This window comes from Protomyctophum bolini (genome assembly GCF_963924005.1).
Source record: "Protomyctophum bolini genome assembly, chromosome: 23".
Lineage (NCBI taxonomy): Eukaryota > Metazoa > Chordata > Actinopteri > Myctophiformes > Myctophidae > Protomyctophum > Protomyctophum bolini.
The window spans coordinates 1,555,682-1,574,967 of record NC_137884.1 but is presented as its reverse complement, the minus strand read 5'-3'; the positions used below and the strand labels follow the sequence as shown (position 1 = coordinate 1,574,967).

The following is a 19,286-nucleotide window of genomic DNA, read 5'->3' as shown; positions in this document are numbered from 1 at the left end:
TTCAGCTTAAAGCTATTACATTTCATTGAAGCAACTCCTTAGCATTGTTTTCATACCATGGATGTGATAAGATAATGTATCAAACATAAGGGAAATATTAAATAGCATCGGGTGTACCAGTTTGGCCATTTCTTTTTTTTCAATGGGGCAATACATTGATTAAACAAACGTTTGATTGATTGAGTTGTACAACGTTATACAACCCTAAACTAATTTTAGAATACACTACACAATACAATACAATTTTAGAACATATTTTGCACGTTCCATTTTTTTACTCAGAGATCCCTTTAGCTACACATGTCATATTTCCAGGCAACGGACCTACACATGTCAGCTACCATAAACCACTTCAAGTTATTAGGACGAAATAACTGACAGGAGTGACGGTGCTGTGCTGTGAGTAAACTAATAGGGGAGAGCCGCCAAGGATGTAACATTTTGCACGTTTCATTATTTTACTCAGAGATCCGTTTAGCTACACATGTAATATTTTCAGGCAACGGACCTACACATGTCAGCTACCATAAACCACTTCAAGTTATTTTTTTGATAAAACAGGTCGGGAGTTATTCAACCGAACGTGGACGCTGTTTCAGTGTTACATTTGCTGCGCATATCGGATCAATTGTAACGGCATGCATGATAAATGTAACAACGCTAAAAAACACCATTAAACATATCGTTCTCAGCTTAAAGCAATTACATTTCATTGAAGCAACTCCTTAGCATTGTTTTCATACCATGGATGTGATAAGAAAATGTATCAAACATAAGGGAAATATTAAATAGTATCGGGTGTACCAGTACCAGTTTGGCCATTTCTTTTTTTTCAATGGGGCAATACATTGATTAAACAAACGTTTGATTGATTGAGTTGTACAACGTTATACAACCCTAAACTAATTTCAGAATACACTACACGATACAATACCATTTCAGAACATATAATATTGGCCAATATGTCAAATATGTAAATATTACATATAATGGCATTGAATGGAAGCGGACCATTTGTAACACATGTTACAAATGACCCGCTTTTGCAAGTTTTCTTTGCAGTTGCTTACAGACCAGAATGAACGTGAATTCCGTCTAAACACGATGCAAACTAATGAAGAACATAAGCATGAACACATCCATGTGGATTTTTATTCACCAACACCAAAGACAAAAATTGTACCACACATATACTCCAGGTGTAAAATTAGACGCATTTTGAAGGTAAACACTTCAAACTTCAAACTCCTGGCCACGTAGAGTACGTTGCTGTACACATACTGACGCGATGGCGTCATGGTGGCGTTGACCAATCAAGATATAACGTCCATGTTACAACCGTGAAGCGTTACAACCTTGGCGGCTCTCCCCTACATTTGTTACTAACATTAGGTTGTGGCGAAGTAGACACGTGGCCAGCAGATACTGTGTTTTGGACAAACAGGCTAGGTATTGGTGTTGATTTGGGTCAACTGGACAAACAGCGTGGTGTTGTTTTGTGTCTGTGTTTGTGTTGGAGCGCCTCAGTGTGGCCGTACAGGTCATGTGCAACCTCTTCCACAGAGAGATGGAGACACTAAATCTCAGCTGGACAAACATGTTTGCATGCATGCATCGCTGCCTTGCATGCTGTGTGCTACTGTTGAGTCTGTCACTTACTTTGACTGATTTATGGCATTGTCTTTCTGTTAAAATCCAACTATGTTAATTTAAGAACTCTGGGCATATAGGTCATTGTTTATTCACTGTGCACACGTGTAGCCTATTGTATGTCAGACTGTATGTCTGTCCCACAGTCACAATCCTTTAGTACTTAGGCTGTGGAAATATTCAGGACAAAACAATGGTACATTTCCAATAACCCATTCGTTACTACATGTGGAGTCAACTCCCGCCATTTATTTCTTCCCATAGTGCGTGGCAAAGTCGCTCTGGGATGAGTGCGCGCGTAGCGCGCACGAAATTCTAGTTATATACAGTTCTCTGGTAATAAAAATGGACATGATATTACATTATTGACTCCAACATCTCCATGGACAGGGTTTCATTTAACAAGCTCAGAATGTGCTGCAATGCAACACGTTGTGAGTTTGTAGATATGTTATTTTCACCATTTGTCACATGAAGAAATATGACGGGCTCAAGTGGTAAGAAAATATCCCGCCCTGTTTTTTCTTTTTTACAACTCGAACCCTGGACATGGGTGGCACTTTAATGCACAGGCTAATGGCAAATATAGTCCCTTTAATATGCAACAGTGATACCAGCTTTTTAGATGTTTCTATAAAACACTGCTTAAAATGTAATGTTGTCTATATAAATAACGTTTTTGTTTACTGTACCTCTCAAACGATTTGAAAGATTAAAAATGTTACTGAAGTTATATATATATAGTATTGTGATGCTCACCTGACGACTCAAATAATATTTTTTTTTTTCTGTGGGAGGCATGATTTTGACTATCCGTTTCATATTCGTGAGCTTATAGATCTGCTATTTTTGCAAATCTCCACCAATTATGACATGGCCAGCCAGCAGAGTAGGGACGCTAGGGTTCATGTAGTTAAGCGCAAGTCCTTATTTGCTTCTTGTGGTCCTTCTTGTGAAGTAAAGTTCAAGGAAAACACAATTTCACAATGCAGGTCATTGAAGATTCTCTTAAACGGAGAATCCAACGCTGGTAAGTAAGCAAGTAGGTCAAAGTGACTTATTGCCAGTGTCTGCAAACTGTGCAAAGCAATGAGGGCGTCTATCCCTTTGACAATGTTATAGTCCGCTGGGACATGGGGTTCAGCACTTGAACCCTAGCATCCATATTCTGGAGGAACATAAGCCCATAATAGCCAATCTACAAATTCACACACCCAGCGCATTGTGAGCTTGTAGGGATTTGATGATGTAGATAAAATCTCGTTCCAAGTACATCAGGTCCAGTTTACTAAGTCTAGAGGGTTTAAAGCTGTACATTTAACGGCCATCATCTCATTAAAAGGTCATATACAAGCTTATTCTTTTCCTTTGGGGAAAAAACTAGTACCTAGGACTTTATTGAAAACCTCCATCGAGTTTCCAAGTGAGCTGAGGTGATGGCAAAAGGCGGTGTGAAAACACTGCAGACTACTGACTGGTCAGAGAGAATCATCCCTAATGTAACGATGGACTCCTGTACTGCAGGGAAGCACCCAGATACTGGTTAGCAGACATTTAAACTAGTTGTAAATGTGAAATGAATCAATACTGTGCAACTGCATGGCCCATTTCTCACCTAGATTGTTATTGCTATTGTTATTTGGACGGCACAGGTGAAACAGAGATTTGTTTCAGACAAGTTATTCTTTTCTGGACCTCGCCATCATGACCAGCTAGGCAGCTACATTGAAAATCAGTAGAAAACAAAGTACACTATCCCAGAAGTGGGTATAGCCGTACCATGCAGTGGTCAACGTATGGAAAGAGTCGTATAAGTATAGTCTGATGAAGAGCCGTGAGGCTCGGAACGTCATGTCCACTTTGGTGTAAGGAAACAAATCTTTAAGCTTTGTATCTTTAAGCTAAGTATAAACCAATCATACTGTATCTAGGTGTTACAAAGCAGATACCACAGAGGGGCCAGGAATCAGAATACATCAAATCGTAGTGTTAAATGCTATATACTTTCCCTGGTGTGCTCACTGCTCCCCATGTTGAAGTTCACCCACTGCTCCTGAGAGCCGCGAAAACTAGCGCGTTTACACCTAGAGCATGAAGGGAAGCAGTTTGACTGCCAAGCTATAGCTTGGCAGTCAAACTGCTAAGAGCCTTCCCATTTTCAGCCATGAAAACATACAGACCAGACGTTGGGGTTTTAATTGGAGACGACATGACTTGGAGCGGGGTCCTCCTGAGCAGCGCTTGGCATCGGCGACGCGTCACTGAAAAAGACTTTCTTGAGAATGCCAGAGTAGAACGGTCCGTAGACGCGCTTGTTGTAGTTGACCAGGCCGATGAACTTGGCCCCTAGAGACGCCAGTTCGGGCTGGATGGCGGTCAGCCCGGCGGGAACCTGTTCGAGCTTGGCTTTGGGGTTGGGCGCAGCGATGAGCCCCATGAAGTACTGCTGTACGCGCTCCTCTGGAGGGAAAAACGTCGGGTCAGACAGTGTTCTAGAGACAAGGTTTTCGGATTCTAGTATAGTACCGGTACAGTGTGGTCCAATGACATTTTGCACTGGGTTTTGGATAAATTAAGCTCTTGACTTTAGCCATATAGTCTTGTGATGTTCACATATTTCATTCAGTTAAAAAAAACCTTATTTACAGCTGTTCGATATTTTACTTGCACAATGTATATAGACAAGTGAATTTTATGTACTAAATATGCCTTCTGCTTCTTGTACATTTCCCACTGCTACCAACAATATCTTACTTAAAGTTTTATCGTGCCTGCTGATTTATCTGTTCATTAACTTTATTTCCATTTTATCGTATATGTTTTATCTATATTTACTTCATTACATGCAGTATTATTTGTTTATTTTTTTATCTCTTGTCGTTATATTGATTCTGCATGAATTAAAAAAAAGACATTGCAAATTTGGCAAGGGAACCCCATGACTCACTTGGGTATCACTTTCTGGATATTAGGAATACAAACTATAACACTCTATATGACAGATACAAATATTAACCGACATCTTTATTCACGTCGACATTTCCATTCCCATTCCCTGGATGACGTTTAATGCGGCTGAGATTGAGACATAACTGCACTGCACATAGCTTTAACCACTTAAAATAATACAGTAGTCTATACTTCATACAAATAGTGAAAATAGATGACCTACAAGCTCACAGCGTGTCACGTCGCAACACGCTGTGAGCTTGTAGATCTGAATATGGTCTCAATTTTATTTTTAAATGGTGTGAAATAGCCAATCTACAAGCTCACAATTTACACTATTTAAAATTCCTATTAACCCATTCTGACCTGAGATCAGATTCATGCGAGGTTTCCACTGGACACACACTGGTCTGATTATTAACCCATTCTGACCTGAGATCAGATTAAAAAAATGTCAGTCGTTCTTCGATTTTTCAAAAAAATAGCAGACCTACAAGCTCGTAGCGCGCCACTCGGTGGCGCGCTATGAGCTTGTAGATCTGCTATTTTTCAATAGCTAAAGCACAACATAGTGCTAACACCAAAACGGGTTCCCGTACAGAATGGGTTAAGATTAGGCATAAGGCCCATAGGGACCCAGAGTGCCTCATGTACATTTCAGTTGATTCTGTGCAGTTGCAAAGCCCCGAGGCAGGTTAGGGTCTTACCAACGAGAGTACGGATAGGGTTGTCCTTTTGGGTGAGGCTGCAGATCTGACCACTTAGGGAGGCCTGCAGGGCTAGGGTCAGTGAGGGATACTTCCTCTCCGTCAGAGACTTGTTTAGCTCACAGCAGATCTGGGTACTGGCGCCCTCTAGTGCCTCCTCCAGGTTAAAGTCCCTACAGACAGTGGAGAGAGAGGGGAGAGGAGAGGTCCGGATTGAAATTCTTCACTGAATTACCGGTGTCCAGGTTGTTGTATGTGCATGATCTTTCGTGTTTAGCTTGCATGTAGGTACAGTGAGGTGGCATTCACACCTCTACTTCGGTTAGACGAATGGGCGGAGAAGTTGCATCATTCTTGCATTATTTAATTAGCTAAACAAAGCTGCCTTCACACTGGCTGTGTCAGTAGGGAACCACATTAGGGAATGTTATCAATGTGTTCAATTCATAAACTATACAGTGAGATATATGGTGTTTGAGTAATAGTTAGGACTTATGATGTAAAGTGAGGGGACTGGACGGTGTGTGTGTGTGTGTGTGTGTGTGTGTGTGTGTGTGTGTGTGTGTGTGTGTGTGTGTGTGTGTGTGTGTGTGCGCATGCCACTGTTCTTTTGGGCACATGGCCGAGGCACAGCGGAAAACGGGAGCACAAAATTAGTTTTACAATCTGTACTCCGTCCATCCGATCATCATATAAAATTAGTATGCCATGTTATCTATACAGTGTATAGAGATCATGCTGAGCTAAACACGTGTTTATTTATTTAAACAAGACGAGTCTCCACTCGGATCCCCACACACAGTGACAGCCCTCCATGTTTACACAGACAGACTATTCTGTACACTGCAGTGTTTTATGTGTTTCCTTAACAATTGATTAATGTGCTCATCTGACCATATTTCGATGAGGGCTTCGGTCTCCTTATTTGACCACGTCTATCCACGTCTTCGCGCTGTGTAAAATATGCCTTCTCCGTCTCCAACTGTGTTTACTCCTCATTGTTGCCAAATTGTTTGCTTAATTTCCTTTATTTGCTGTGGATAGCATTCACACCTGCAGTGAATCGATTGGAAACTAAATGAAACCCCCGTTTTCTTTTTTTGGCGAAGTAGAATGCGGTTCTTTGATGCGCATCAGAATTCAAATACCTTCATATACCTGCCAAACGAAGCGCACTTCCCGACAATACGCAGCAGGATTCGTTTTAATCGCAGTATAGCATGCTGGTGTGAATGCGACCTACGTAAATCTGTATTCTTGTGTGTGTGTGTGTGAGTGTGTGTGGGCGGGGGGGGGGGGGGGGGGGGGGTAACTTATCTGTTTCATGTGTAAAACTAATGTGTGTAATAAAGTGGATAGAACTGTTAGACTAACGGTCTGTTCATCCCGTCCAGGAGCACGCCCGTCATCCTCTTGAGGCGGTCGGCCAGGGAGGACAGACCTTGGATCGGCCCCCCGATGGCACTGTAGACGATAAGCAGCACCTGGTCCACAGCCTGAAGCTGCTGAAGCTGCCACTGAATCTCCCGCAGACGCATCTCGTCGGTCATCAATGTCTGGAGACGTTCAAACAGAGAGATTATAACCACTTCAATCCAAGTGTCCCCCATTCCGCGCTCCTGAGCATTTGGCGAAATTGCCAATCCACAAGCTCACGGTCACTTTGCGTTGTGTGAGTTTGTATAGGCTACAAGTATAGCTTGAAAATCAGGTGAATATTCTGCTCCGAATTCTGATTCTGTAAATAGTGTTTACCAATATTTACACTACAGAATCAGAATTCAGAGCAGAATATACAAACTCCTCTGCCCAGGCGAACCCCAGCCCCCTTCAAGCTCAATGCCCATGAGACGTCAGAGGAAAGATATCCCTGCAGACCACAGAAATAAAAGCTATTTGGAAAATAAAAAAGGTCATAGTTGTAATTACCCGGTTCTACATTCCCATGTGAACATTATTATTATTATGTTTTTTTGTTGTATATACACTAAACCTAGAGTGTAAAGATGTTCCCGTACAGACCTCGGGCAGCGGTCTGCTGTGATCCCAGGTCAGGACATGGAGGAAGGCCGTGTCGATGACCAGGAAGGGACCGGGCAGGGCCTTCTGACCTTTCCCCTGGCTGTTGGTCTGGTTTGTGGCTTTGTTCATGGTCTCCACCAGTTCCTCCACAGCTGATCTGATCCAGGAGGTCGTGTGATCCAAGGCACCTGAGAGAGTTTATCGCCAACACAACCGGTCAATCTATTGAACTAGCCATATGTGGCCCAAATGCACGCAAAATCCCTTTATACACTAGTAGCCCTCTAAACTTCTTTACCTTTATTTTTTTTTACTGTCTTGGAAAAACATTTAAACATTGTTCACCTAGCCGACACATTGTCAGCTTGTAGATTGGCTATTTGAACTATTCAAAAATGTATTTCAAAATAGTAAAATAAAAAGGTAGGTGAAAATGTTACCAGTGTAACTGCATGTATAACGTTCGTGCGGACTCACCAGGTATCTTGTCTACGACGATCTGGAACTTGGCTCTCTCATATTCCACAGCCTGCTTCTGTAGCTCAGGTCTCATGTTCTCCAAGGTGAAGTTGACCATGTCTAACTTCATCAGGTCCAGCACACGGAAGATCTCCCTAGAATGAAGAAAAGCTGTTTCAACCACTTGAACCCGTTACCCAATACATTATACTTAGTTGAAAGGGGTCTATACTAGTATTTCTCTCTAGTCTACACCAAGCCTCTTTGCTGGAAATGGCTGAACTACAATCTCATAACATGCTGCATTGTGACACGCACTGTGAGCTTGTAGACAGGGTGTGCTATTACTTTGTTTTAAAAATGGTTTTCTTCATTTCTTGAAAATAAAATAAACTAAAGTATATACATATTTAATTTCCTGACAAATGAAGATTTTGGATTTAGCAAAAAAACAACCCAATCATGCACACCTTTATATAAGGTTTACATAAAAAAATAAAAACTGCAATCTGGTATATTTTTGATGGTTTCGCTAAAGACAATCATCCAAAGAACCAAAACGAGGAAGCAAAACTGGGGGTTTCATCGTCCTTTAACCTGCCAACCTATAGGCAGACGTTAAATGGGCACAATGCTGAGTCATTTGGGCATCAATGTGCCCATGTGTCTTACTTGAACTGTGTCACAATGTCAGTGACCTCCCGGAGTTTCCTGACTTCATCGTCTCTGGCGGGTGCACACATCTTGCCCATGGTGATGACAATGTATGAAGCAAGACCTTGAATGTCCAAGGCGTTGAAGGCGTCGTTGTCAGCCTGCTGGCGAATCAGGTCCATATCCAGAACCTCCATGATCTGGGTGCGCATCCGATTGGCTCCCGGATTAAGGAATGACAGTAGGGTCTATAAAAATCAGGAAAAAAATATAAATTAATTTCTTGACGTTGCTTTAACCAACTGGAGACTGGAGTCCCCCACAGCTCTGCTATATGTATAATGTATAATACTGCTAGTATTTCCCTCCAGTCTACACCAGGTCTCTTCACCGGAAGTAGCTGATTTACAAGCTCACAAGGCGCCATCGTAATGCAACACATTGAGCATGTAGATCAGCTATTTTAGCCAACCTAATTGGAATTAGGGCCCAACTACAGTGTGCATACTACCTGTATGCACACGCCCTGTATGAACATAGAGATGCGAGGATTGCAGTTACAGTATACCCGCAGACCTCATGGTTACCCGTGGATTTGTACACATGTGTACATTTGTACACTCTCAAGAGCTGTTCCCGGGAAAGCAATAATTGGAATACTGCAGCAAAAGTACTACTACTGATTAATAATGTTACGTCAATGCGGGCGTGGGCAGGTCTATATCTCGAGAAACAATCTATTCGGGGTACATTTCGGATGACCTGACCTCAGAGCCCCTCTCCACACATCTCCAATGCACACTTGCATACATATTATGTGGCCCCAATTGCATTTTCTTGAAATGATCACAGCTGCGTGTGATGAGCTGACCTCTCTGATGTCCTCCAGCTGCTTGATGGCATACTCATACTGCGGCGGGTCGGCGTTCAACTCAGCCTCCAGGATATCCCAGAAGGCCTTGTGGACTGCGTCTTTAACTAGTTTCTCTAAACTGAAATAGAAGTTCATTGTAGGTTCACCCATTTTTTTCCACATAAAATAGGGGTTGATATATATGTATTGTGCACCAACAACACTGGTACAGGTGCATGCAGCTGTTAACACTGGTACAGCGAATCCTAAAATAATAACCTGGGGGGTTCTGAACATGACAAAAGGAGTCATGGTGTTTTGGTGCGTGTCTGTTCTGCATACTGTACCTATTCTGAGGTAGTTGGTTTGTCTCGAGGTGAAAGCTACGGTTGACGATGATCTCATGGGCCAAGCTGAGATTAGACAGCTCCTTGGCTGAAGCCATGACTTCATCCAGGGTTATAGGTTTGGGTGGGCTGGCTGTGGGTAAACAAGGATTCAGGAAGTGATGATCAATAATGGACTGCTGTGGTGTTGGGAGATATATTGCATTTGATTTACTATATTAGGCTTCAATGACAAAAAACCCTCGTTTCAAAAACGGTCCTTCACCCGCCCCCTCTAGACCAGAAATCACACAGGCTGGGGGCATGCTAGTTGATTAGCTCAATAAACATACCTTCAGGATAGCAGTAAACTCTTTGAATAATTGGTTTAATAATTTTGTATATGCCCATTGCCTAGCCCAAACCAATCCAGACATCAAGTAAACACGAAGGTTCTATACTTTCACGTCAACGTCCCTGCAGCAGTGATCACAAATAGCTGTCCTAATTGCAAGGCTTGGTTGCTTAAATTCATATTAGCCAATCACTGCATTCCTTCTGTTTCTTGATAGCAGATTGCTGCTATGAATATAACATAGCATTGCTATGGAAGTAGTTCTGATAATTGAGAATGCACACCTGGATCATATCAATCAACAGTGCTTGGTGTTCTGCCAGCTGAACAGTACACTTAAAAGGCGAGGAATAGTATTTATTCATATTTGATCAACACTTAGTTATCCTAGTTTTATAGTTAAGACTGTGTTTGCATAATCTAACAGACTATTTTCGATGTGCACTGTATGGGAGGGGGCCGCTGGAGGAAAACATTCACATCCCTTACTTCATCCCCACAGACAGATCCAAGATGTATTTCACATCTGGAAGCCGCTATAGAACAGTGAGGCAAAGATCATGGAGACCTGGCCCATGTGGGCAAAGGGTGGACATAGTCTCACATAGTGGAGATCTCTGCCTATACTACTACCAACACTGTCTGGTAACATCTAAATTCAATGTAAGTGTATTAGGGGCTAAAACTGTGTGGAAACAATTAAGAGCTTTGAAGAAGAAACAAATAACTGCACTGCGGAACTGAATGAAAATACTTTAACCCATTCTGACCGGGAACCCATTTTGGTGTCAGCATCATGTTATGCTTTAGCTATTGAAAAATAGCAGATCTACAAGCTCATAGCGCGCTACCGAGTGGCGCGCTACGAGCTTGTAGGTCTGCTATTTTTGAAAAATCGAAGAACGACTGACATTTTTAGAATCTGATCTCAGGTCAGAATGGGTTCATCAGACCAGTGTGTGTCCAGTGGAAACCTCGTATGAATCTGATCTCAGGTCAGAATGGGTTAAGGTGATCCTTAGGCTGTTCTTCTAGCCCTTACATAGAATTTAGATTTCCCCAGACATTATTGGCTATGCGAGACTAATAAGTAAGCGTTTACTCACAAGAGGGTGTGCTGTGTTTGCTGGAGGAGCCATCGCTGGTGAAGCTATGGCGGGAGCTTTCCAGGTCGCTGGTGGACGCCCTGCTGTCCAAGTGTTCCGATGCGGAGTCCACGTCACTGCCTTGGTCCTCGCCACTGGAGGTGGACGTGGGCCGCTCGTCATTTAGAGGCATGTTTGGCTAAAGCTGCAGGCGACAAGCAGGGTGTCACGCCTTCCATTTAACAACAACTTTCAAGCAGGGGAAACAGGCCTGAAGAGTTTGAAAGGACCTTCTCCAGAGTGGCCCCGAAACATGAACTGAACATTATACATTATGGCATGTTTTAGTCCAATGTCAGCATCTGTTTAAGCCAGGTCAGCATATTACTTATCTGAGGTATGCCAATACCTCAGTCTGAAGAAGAGCTTTGGCCTTTGGTTCGAAACATTACTCACTCGTTGGATGCCAAAATAAAAAGTGCTTAAGGGAGTTCCAGCTCAGTGACCTTGTGTTAAGAGTGTCTACCCTGAGACTGGGAGGTCGTTGCTCGAGTCCCCGGGCCGAATTACACCAACTACTATAAAAATGGAACCCAATGCCTCCCTGCTTGGCACTAAGCATCACCAGTTGGATTGGTCCCTGCGCCATACTAGCATCATGTCCAGGTGGTGTACTTGTACATCAAGCTGCCTTACACTACAGATGCATCATTCAAAGAGTACAGTAGACATAAGATTAGCCTCACCTGTATGAGAGTTTGCCTGTGTCTGTCCTGTGAGAGAGAGAGAGACTTGGTCAGTAATCAATTTTGTTGCTAGGTGACACAACCACCCTTCACCCACTTAATGAAATACAAGCTTATAATTTGTAAACAAGGTTTATGGATAAAAGTGAACCTTCGATCAAAACACACACCAATGTGTTAAATGTAGCATGTGTGTTGTTGTACGAGCAGGTGGGCCAGTATCCGTGGAAACGGAGACAATGTTACCCAATACTCACAGTGTCTCTCACACACACACACACACACACACACACACACACACACACACACACACACACACACACACACACACACACACACACGCACACACACGCACACACGCACACACACACACACACACACACACACACACACACACACACACACACACACAGTAAAGTACTACTTGAGTTTTGACAACTAAAGAACATTGTGCAAAATGAGTAATTTCCTTCTTTTTTTTTTTAAGGAAGAAAACAGCCGTTTTATAGAACACAGGCAGGACACTGTGTTCTGGTGCGACTGGCATCAGATGAGTCTCCAGGGTAACAGGGACAACAACAGTTGCTTTCCTTTATTGACCATCAACCGTCTCTAGAGATCCAGTTACATCACTGGATCTCAACAGTTGGGACAGGGGCAAAACACTACCATTTTAATGATAATATAACGTTGTTGTTTTTTTTAAGTGATACCAATAAGTAAGAACCTAAAATATAATACGCTAGTTCCATTGATCCAAGCTGGAACACAATCGATGAATTGATTGTTAAAATAAGTCACGTTTTGAGTTTTGACCACCCATGACCAATGTGGTCCACAAATGCAGTTTAAGATGTTCAAGTAGGCCCTGGTCCAGAAAAGGTTCCACAATATACACTATAGGCATACGGGCGAACATACCGTGGGTATGTGTATAGGCCTACCGGTTTGTCAATTATAGGGGGAGGGGGACACCTGTGATCTTCTCTACTCTTCTCACTATCCTCTGTAGGCACTTGCGGACGGCATACTGTAGTTCCATACCAGACAGTGATGCGTCAGGATGCTCTCAATGGTTCCTCTATACCTCATTTCGGTATATGATCCGGGCTGGAGCCGGATGATATGCTTACGTCATGTTGTAGGCAATGGTTTGCCTACAACAAACAGGAAGCTGTTTGCAGGAAGCCGTTTGTTGCTTCCTGTTTGATTAAAAGCAATAAAAGCTCTCGTAAGCGAGAGATTTTATTGAGAGGGAAAAGGAAGTTGTCGCCGCCTGTTCATCCTGTCTGGCGACTACAAAACAATACCACAACATGACGTAACCACATCATCCGGCCCCAGCCGGGATCATACGGACTTTTGAGACAGAGACCAGGCTTTCCTCCGAGGCGGTGGAAAGCCTGGTGAGGCGAGGTTAGTTCCTCTGTAAAATGATACATGATGTCGTAATAGAGGAAGGGGAGTTCAGGAAGTATCACCAGCAATATGCACCCCCAGGAACGTCATGGAAGTCATGGATGGTAAGTGGGGTGTGCACACGAGGTCCTCTAATGACCATGTCCTCGGTTTTATCCACATTTAAGGATTGTTGCACCATATGGCCAGTATCTCCAACTCCTCTCTGTACTGCGTCTCATCACCATTCGTGACTAGACCCACCACTGTCATATGTCGATTTATACTGCTGTGTGTCAATCTACACAGTTAAAACCTCAGTGTACATTTAACTATGAGAGTTTTGTCTATAGAAGAACACTTCTAAAACAGTGTACAGTAGTATGTCTCTATATAACCATAGATTTGTGCCACTGAAAATGCTACGGAGCTTCCCAAGCACTGGCTAACGAAAGAAATCCCTTCGCCCTTTTTTTTTCTTCCAAAGACAGAATGAATACTTACAATACTGCATTTCTCTTATCTGACCTGCACAGCACTGGGAGTTGGCCTCTGTTGTCACTTATCTGCAGCCAAAAATGTACTCCCCCCCCCACAGTCACTCCCATCTTAGTTTAAAGATAGGTACTCTGTGCACTCTGCTGTCACCCACACAACTATTAATGACACCATGCGCTACTATGACAGGCCGACACAGAGAGGGGGACACTTTTCAGAGATTATCTCAAGTGATGTGTTACTAGCCAAGATTAAGGATTAGTGGCGACTGTATGCTCTGTATTGTGTGTAGGGGGGATGTGTTAACTTAAGGTAACCTGGTTGCTGTTGTACTATATAAAGAGATATAATACATTATACAATAACAATAATACCGTATTTGCATAGTGTATTTACTATTTAGCAACATACTGACAGTAGTGCCACAATCAACACGGACAGTACAATTCTACTAATTCAGGAACATCATGCGTTTACCCTACGATTTCGTGTCAAAATGACAGCTGTGAAAAAAGGTCTAGTATAGGAAATACAATTTGTTCCAGAAATAAACAACCCTCTGGGCAGTGTGTGCACAGCCAATCAAGCAGCTGCAGTCCCCATAAAGTAAACAAAGGCAGCTGGGGCTGCCTCACAGTGACACGGTCTACATAGTAACTCCTCTCATTGGTCGAAGCCGCTGTCACTCATCCCTAGAAGGACAATCTTTGGTTACATTGCAGCCATGCAGTGCACATGGATGGACACAAAATAGCACACACACACGCGTCACACACACAGCGTCACTGATGAGTACACGTGAGCCGAGAGAACCAAAACAAGAGAGAGTACGGATCCTAACAAATGGATAAAGAAATAACGATAAAGCAGTGAAGCACGCACATTTTTGCACTGTGTAGTTTGAGGATGTTATTCATCAGAGACTTTAGCACCCACCTTTCCTTTCTGTTTAAATGTTGACATTTTAGATTATAGGAGCCTGGACAACAGAGCACGACTTAAGCAACGATCAATATAGTTCGGTGTTATAACCTAAGATTTAGACTCTCGTATTTATCGATTCTGACATCACGTCAGAATCGAAAAATACATCTACGAGAGTCTACAGCTTAGGCTAGCTCGGTGTATTATTCGTCGTGCGACGGCGTCGCTCGCCCCGGAAAAGTAGCAGATCGGACGCCATGCGTTGTTGTGAGCTTGGAGGTAGAGAGAGAGTAAAAAAAGAAACAAATAAAATAAAACACTTTATTCCCCTCTTACCTCATTCGAGTCTCCGTCGCAGGAGACTGTCGCCGAAAATAACTCAATTTTGAAGTGAAGAGTCGCTTGTATTTCGGTGGTTTTGTCTTCAATGTTGTTCCTGTTTTTAAAGGTCCTTGTTTCTCCAGCTGGCAGTGTGTGTGTGTGTGTGTGTGTGCGTGCGTGCGCGCTTGCAGGAATGAACCATTACCAACCACAGGGGTCTGGCCTGCTGAATCAAATCAGACACGAACTATCACGCGGCTATAGTTACAAAGTATAAATAAATAAAATATGAGGAAAAAAAATACAAAGAGAGGATAAGAAATGCGTTTGTTAATTTAATGCGTATCGAAGTAGGTTCATGTCCCTCGTTCCGTTTGTTTCACATGGTATGATCCGTTGTACTTCACGTGGGACATCTTTGTTTACGGATGTGACCTCAGTCAGTCAGTGTGTGTGTGTGTGTGTGTGTGTGTGTGTGTGTGTGTGTGAGAGAGTGTGTGTGTGTGTGTGTGTGTGTGTGTGTGTGTGTGTGTGTGCGTGCGTGTGTGTGTGTGTGTGCGCGTGTGTGGGTGGCACTTTGTTTGGGTGACACTTTGAGAACAGGGCCATTTGTCTGTCTTTATCCAACTCGAATGAGGAGGAACTGAACCCAAATGCAGACCAACAGGTGGTTTATTGGAATGTGTGTGTGTGTGTGTGTGTGTGTGTGTGTGTGTGTGTGTGTGTGTGTGTGTGTGATTACGTTAAACACATTGGACCAATGTAGGTAGCCAATCCCAGAGCCGTATACTCTGACTACAGTCGCCCCTGCTTCTAATTAGCTATAACGTTTCCACCTGTGACATTACCCACAATGAAAAGCAATAACGCATTGACAATAAAATAAAACAAAAAAACATGAACAAGAACTTTCCAAGTTCAGGACCAACGTTCCTTTCTATGTAGAAACCGGTGTTTGCTCGTTGTCGAAACTATGCAAAAAGTTGGTAAGGGTTGCACCGTGACAACCAGGGTGAGCACTACAGACACCTATAAATACCCAGGTGGGCCTACTCACTAATGGATGGGTAAATGATGATATGTTTCCTCCTCCCTGCAGTCACCTTGCCAGCTTCACAGGTGTGTTCCTGATGACCGTCCTAGCACAACACTGATAACCCTGTGTCTAACAGGACGAAAGGTGCTCTGCTAGGACCCTGATGGAGCACACCGGGCTGGCTGGTTGTGAAAGTGACTGAGAAATACTAAGCTGATCCCCATCCACAAGATTTTATTTGAACCCGCAATTCAGCCACAATTTTCAAATCGGCCCCATGGTGGCGCTATAAGCCATTTCTCTACTGTAACTGTGTCACTGCAGCATAAAGGAATATTATTGCACTGTTTTATTGATATTATAGTTTTATTTTAAGTGATTGTTACTTTTGTTGGTTTATTTGTCATATATATACATGTATTCAGAAAGAACTGTCACATATATATTTTTTCTTAATTATTCAGCAAAGTACCTTTCAGATATGTGTGTGTGTGTGTGTGTGTGTGTGTGTGTGTGTGTGTGTGTGTGTGTGTGTGTGTGTGTGTGTGTGAGTGTGTGTGTGAGTGTGTGTGATTACGTTAAACACATTGGACTGTTGGACATTTAATAATATGATAGATTAATCAAACATGGTGGGGCAGATAAAATGAATATCAATTCCAAATACTGAATCAAGTAACTTGGAAACTGTCCGGGATGTTCACAAAAGCCAGAGTAGACAATGCAATGACCAAAAGTATTTTGTTTTTAATTAAATGATTGGAAAGACCACAAAAATAAATGTTACACACCATTGATTGATTAATCAATCAATCAATCAATGGTGTGTAACATTTATTTTTGTGGTCTTGCTTTAAGTTCAGATGTTACACTTTGTAGATGTACAGTACAGTTACAGTAGATCAGTTGGGTAGTCTGCTGTCATCGTTGCAACCTTTAACCGGCCTAGCCCCAGTACCACTTAGGTCACATTCTCACCTAATACTTTGGTAGACTCGAATGCGTATGGGCGGGGATTTTGGGATTCTTGCATTATTTAATTGGCTACGGTTTGCCTTCACACTGTCATGATCCGCAGCAATTGGAAACGCAGCAGGGGGGACCTTTATCAATGTGTTCCATTCATAAACTAGCCTACACAGTGAAATGATAAATCTATGTGTCGTGCCGTCTGGGACTGCCCCCCCCCCCCCCTCTCTCTCGCTCTCTCACTATAGGCACGCACTGTTCTTTTGGGCATGGAGGCACAGCGCTGAGCGCACTGATATAACAGACAGCAGCGCAAAATGTTTACAAGTTTATCGAGATGAAAGTTCCTACTCCCCACTAGTCCCCACACAGTGACAGCACTCCATGTTTACGGCACGCACAGACAGACAGAATATTCTGTAGGCTATAATACTATTACACTGCACTGCAGTGTTTGTGTTTTCTTAAGCAATTGATTAATGTACTCGTCCTCATTTCGATCAGGGCTTCAGTCTCCTCATTCGACCACGTCTATCCACGGTAACGGGACATCTTTGCGCTGCGTAAAATATGCCTTCTCCGTCTCCAACTGTGTTCAGCTCCTCACCCGCCACATTGTTTGCTTCATTTCCTTTATTTGCTGCGGATTGCATTCACACCTGCACCGAATCGTAGTCAAGCGCGATTGGAAGCGAAGCGAAACCCCCGTTTTTGCTCGGAGTAAAATGCGGTTCTTTGCTGCGCATTAGGATTCGAAAGAGCCTTCACACCTGCCAAACGAAGCGCACTTTCTGAAAATACGCAGCAGGATTCGTTTTAATCGCAGCAAAGCTCTCTGGTGAGAATGCGACCTTATTGAGATCATGAAAAGATTGATAGCCTTTGTTCAGTTGTAGATGCATACATAATCGGCAGAATGCATAATTGCCTGGAAATTGATTCACCTTAAACCTCTTTTTCCAGTTAAAGTATTCCGTGTGGTTATTGTGCAGGTAAATCAGTCTCTTAGCCAGCTCCTTTAGGGTAGCAAAGTCATCTACATGGATGAAAGAGTCTCCTGGGACTTGTTCCTCATAATCTCTTCTTGAAGGGCCCAGGACTACGGGGACTGTCCCCATTTTCATAGGATTGTATAATTTCTCTGTGATGTAGTCTTTGTGAATAGAGTTTTCAAAGGACAGGTAGAATTTGCAGCTAGATATTACCTTAGAAAACTTGTCATCTTTCAAATTACGACCAAAGCCTCTATCTTGATGTGCTTTTTCAGATCATTGTAGAACTGAACTCTTTTTTAGAGTTCCAGGGCCAGAGTTCCAGTTACTCACAGTTTGTCCTTCACGGGCATCTTGAAACTTTCATCCTCATGTGTGACTGGAGCTATAGGTACCCATAACGCACTGGGATATTTGAATCTAGGCGATAACTATTTGTCAAATTGAACAAGTCATTGAGTTCAGGGATTTGGTGTGAATTTCCTGGCGACTCCATGTTAAACCACACCCACTTCTGAAACCAGGGACGGGGTTGTTGCAGGGGTTGTTGCGGCATGTTGCGCAGTTCCCACTGTTGATGTCCTGGTGGTGGAACAGGACAGCATGTGATTTGTTGTATAAAGACCCCTGTCATCGGTCAGGTGACATCCTTTGATATAGAATTCACTGGATTCACTGCAACTGAGATCAATTTGTAGGCCCCATGGCCAGAGCCAGATCAATATTTTTACATCATCCTCTGTATCTTCATCTTTAGGTTGGATGACCGTGGTGGTTTGATTAGGATGTGGACTGATCTGCTTTCTCTGAGGTCCTGTTTGAGTTTAGGACCTTGGACATATTCCCTTCTATTGTTACGATAGGCATCTTCTTTTTTGAGAGACTTTGTACATGCTAAACGTGTTCAAGTCCGGTTTGCCGGTGTAGTACATGACAAACGATCCTAGTGACAGAAGAAGAAGCACCAGCCTGCTGACCATAACGTGTAGAGTCCACATAATCCTCATGGGGGCCCATGCCTGGTTTAGCCAGGGGAGGGCGGTGTTGGACAGTGTCTTGACTGTCTTCAGTGCGGTTGGGTGCAATTCCCCTCTGGCCCCCACAGACTCTACGTCACTGGCATAGGATGCAGAACTCATGGTTAAACCTTTGAGAGAGAACATAAATATATATATATATTTTTTAGTTAAAAAAAAAAAAAAAAACATTACTATATAGACAGCATAAAATATAACTTTTTATATTAATCCCAATTAATTTGTCAAGAATCCCCTGCAATATTCACCAACCAATGAGAATTGTGCTGCAGGGAAAACAATGCATGCTGATATTACCAACATCC

The 19,286-nt window shown here is 42.8% G+C and overlaps 1 protein-coding gene and 1 pseudogene across 2 annotated transcripts; both read right to left on the bottom strand.

The window, feature by feature from the left end:
• Positions 1–1,639: 1,639 nt before the first annotated feature.
• On the bottom strand, positions 1,640–15,093 carry tcp11l2 (t-complex 11, testis-specific-like 2). Its single transcript, XM_080757245.1, has 11 exons — positions 14,963–15,093; positions 11,807–11,833; positions 11,082–11,265; positions 9,642–9,774; positions 9,313–9,433; positions 8,460–8,689; positions 7,806–7,942; positions 7,329–7,516; positions 6,681–6,862; positions 5,307–5,479; positions 1,640–4,110 (listed from the first exon to the last, which is right to left on the bottom strand). The coding sequence occupies exons 3-11, from the start codon at positions 11,251–11,253 to the stop codon at positions 3,845–3,847; spliced, it is 1,602 nt and encodes a 533-aa protein (XP_080613371.1). The 5' UTR covers positions 11,254–11,265; positions 11,807–11,833; positions 14,963–15,093; the 3' UTR covers positions 1,640–3,844.
• On the bottom strand, positions 13,224–18,961 carry LOC308310600 (4-galactosyl-N-acetylglucosaminide 3-alpha-L-fucosyltransferase 9-like; annotated as a pseudogene). Its single transcript has 3 exons — positions 18,922–18,961; positions 17,897–18,593; positions 13,224–13,232 (listed from the first exon to the last, which is right to left on the bottom strand). The product of its transcript is annotated as a 4-galactosyl-N-acetylglucosaminide 3-alpha-L-fucosyltransferase 9-like (transcript).
• Positions 18,962–19,286: the final 325 nt, after the last annotated feature.

Bases quoted from the DNA above. Each gene is read 5' to 3' on its own strand.
- tcp11l2 (XM_080757245.1), bottom strand. From the start codon at position 11,253: ATGCCTCTAAATGACGAGCGGCCCACGTCCACCTCCAGTGGCGAGGAC. The intron at 6,863-7,328 runs GTCTGTACGGGA...GAACGTCTCCAG, and splicing joins ACAGCAGACCGCTGCCCGAG to ACATTGATGACCGACGAGAT. The intron at 5,480-6,680 runs GTTAGTCTAACA...CACTGTCTGTAG, and splicing joins CTGGACGGGATGAACAGACC to GGACTTTAACCTGGAGGAGG.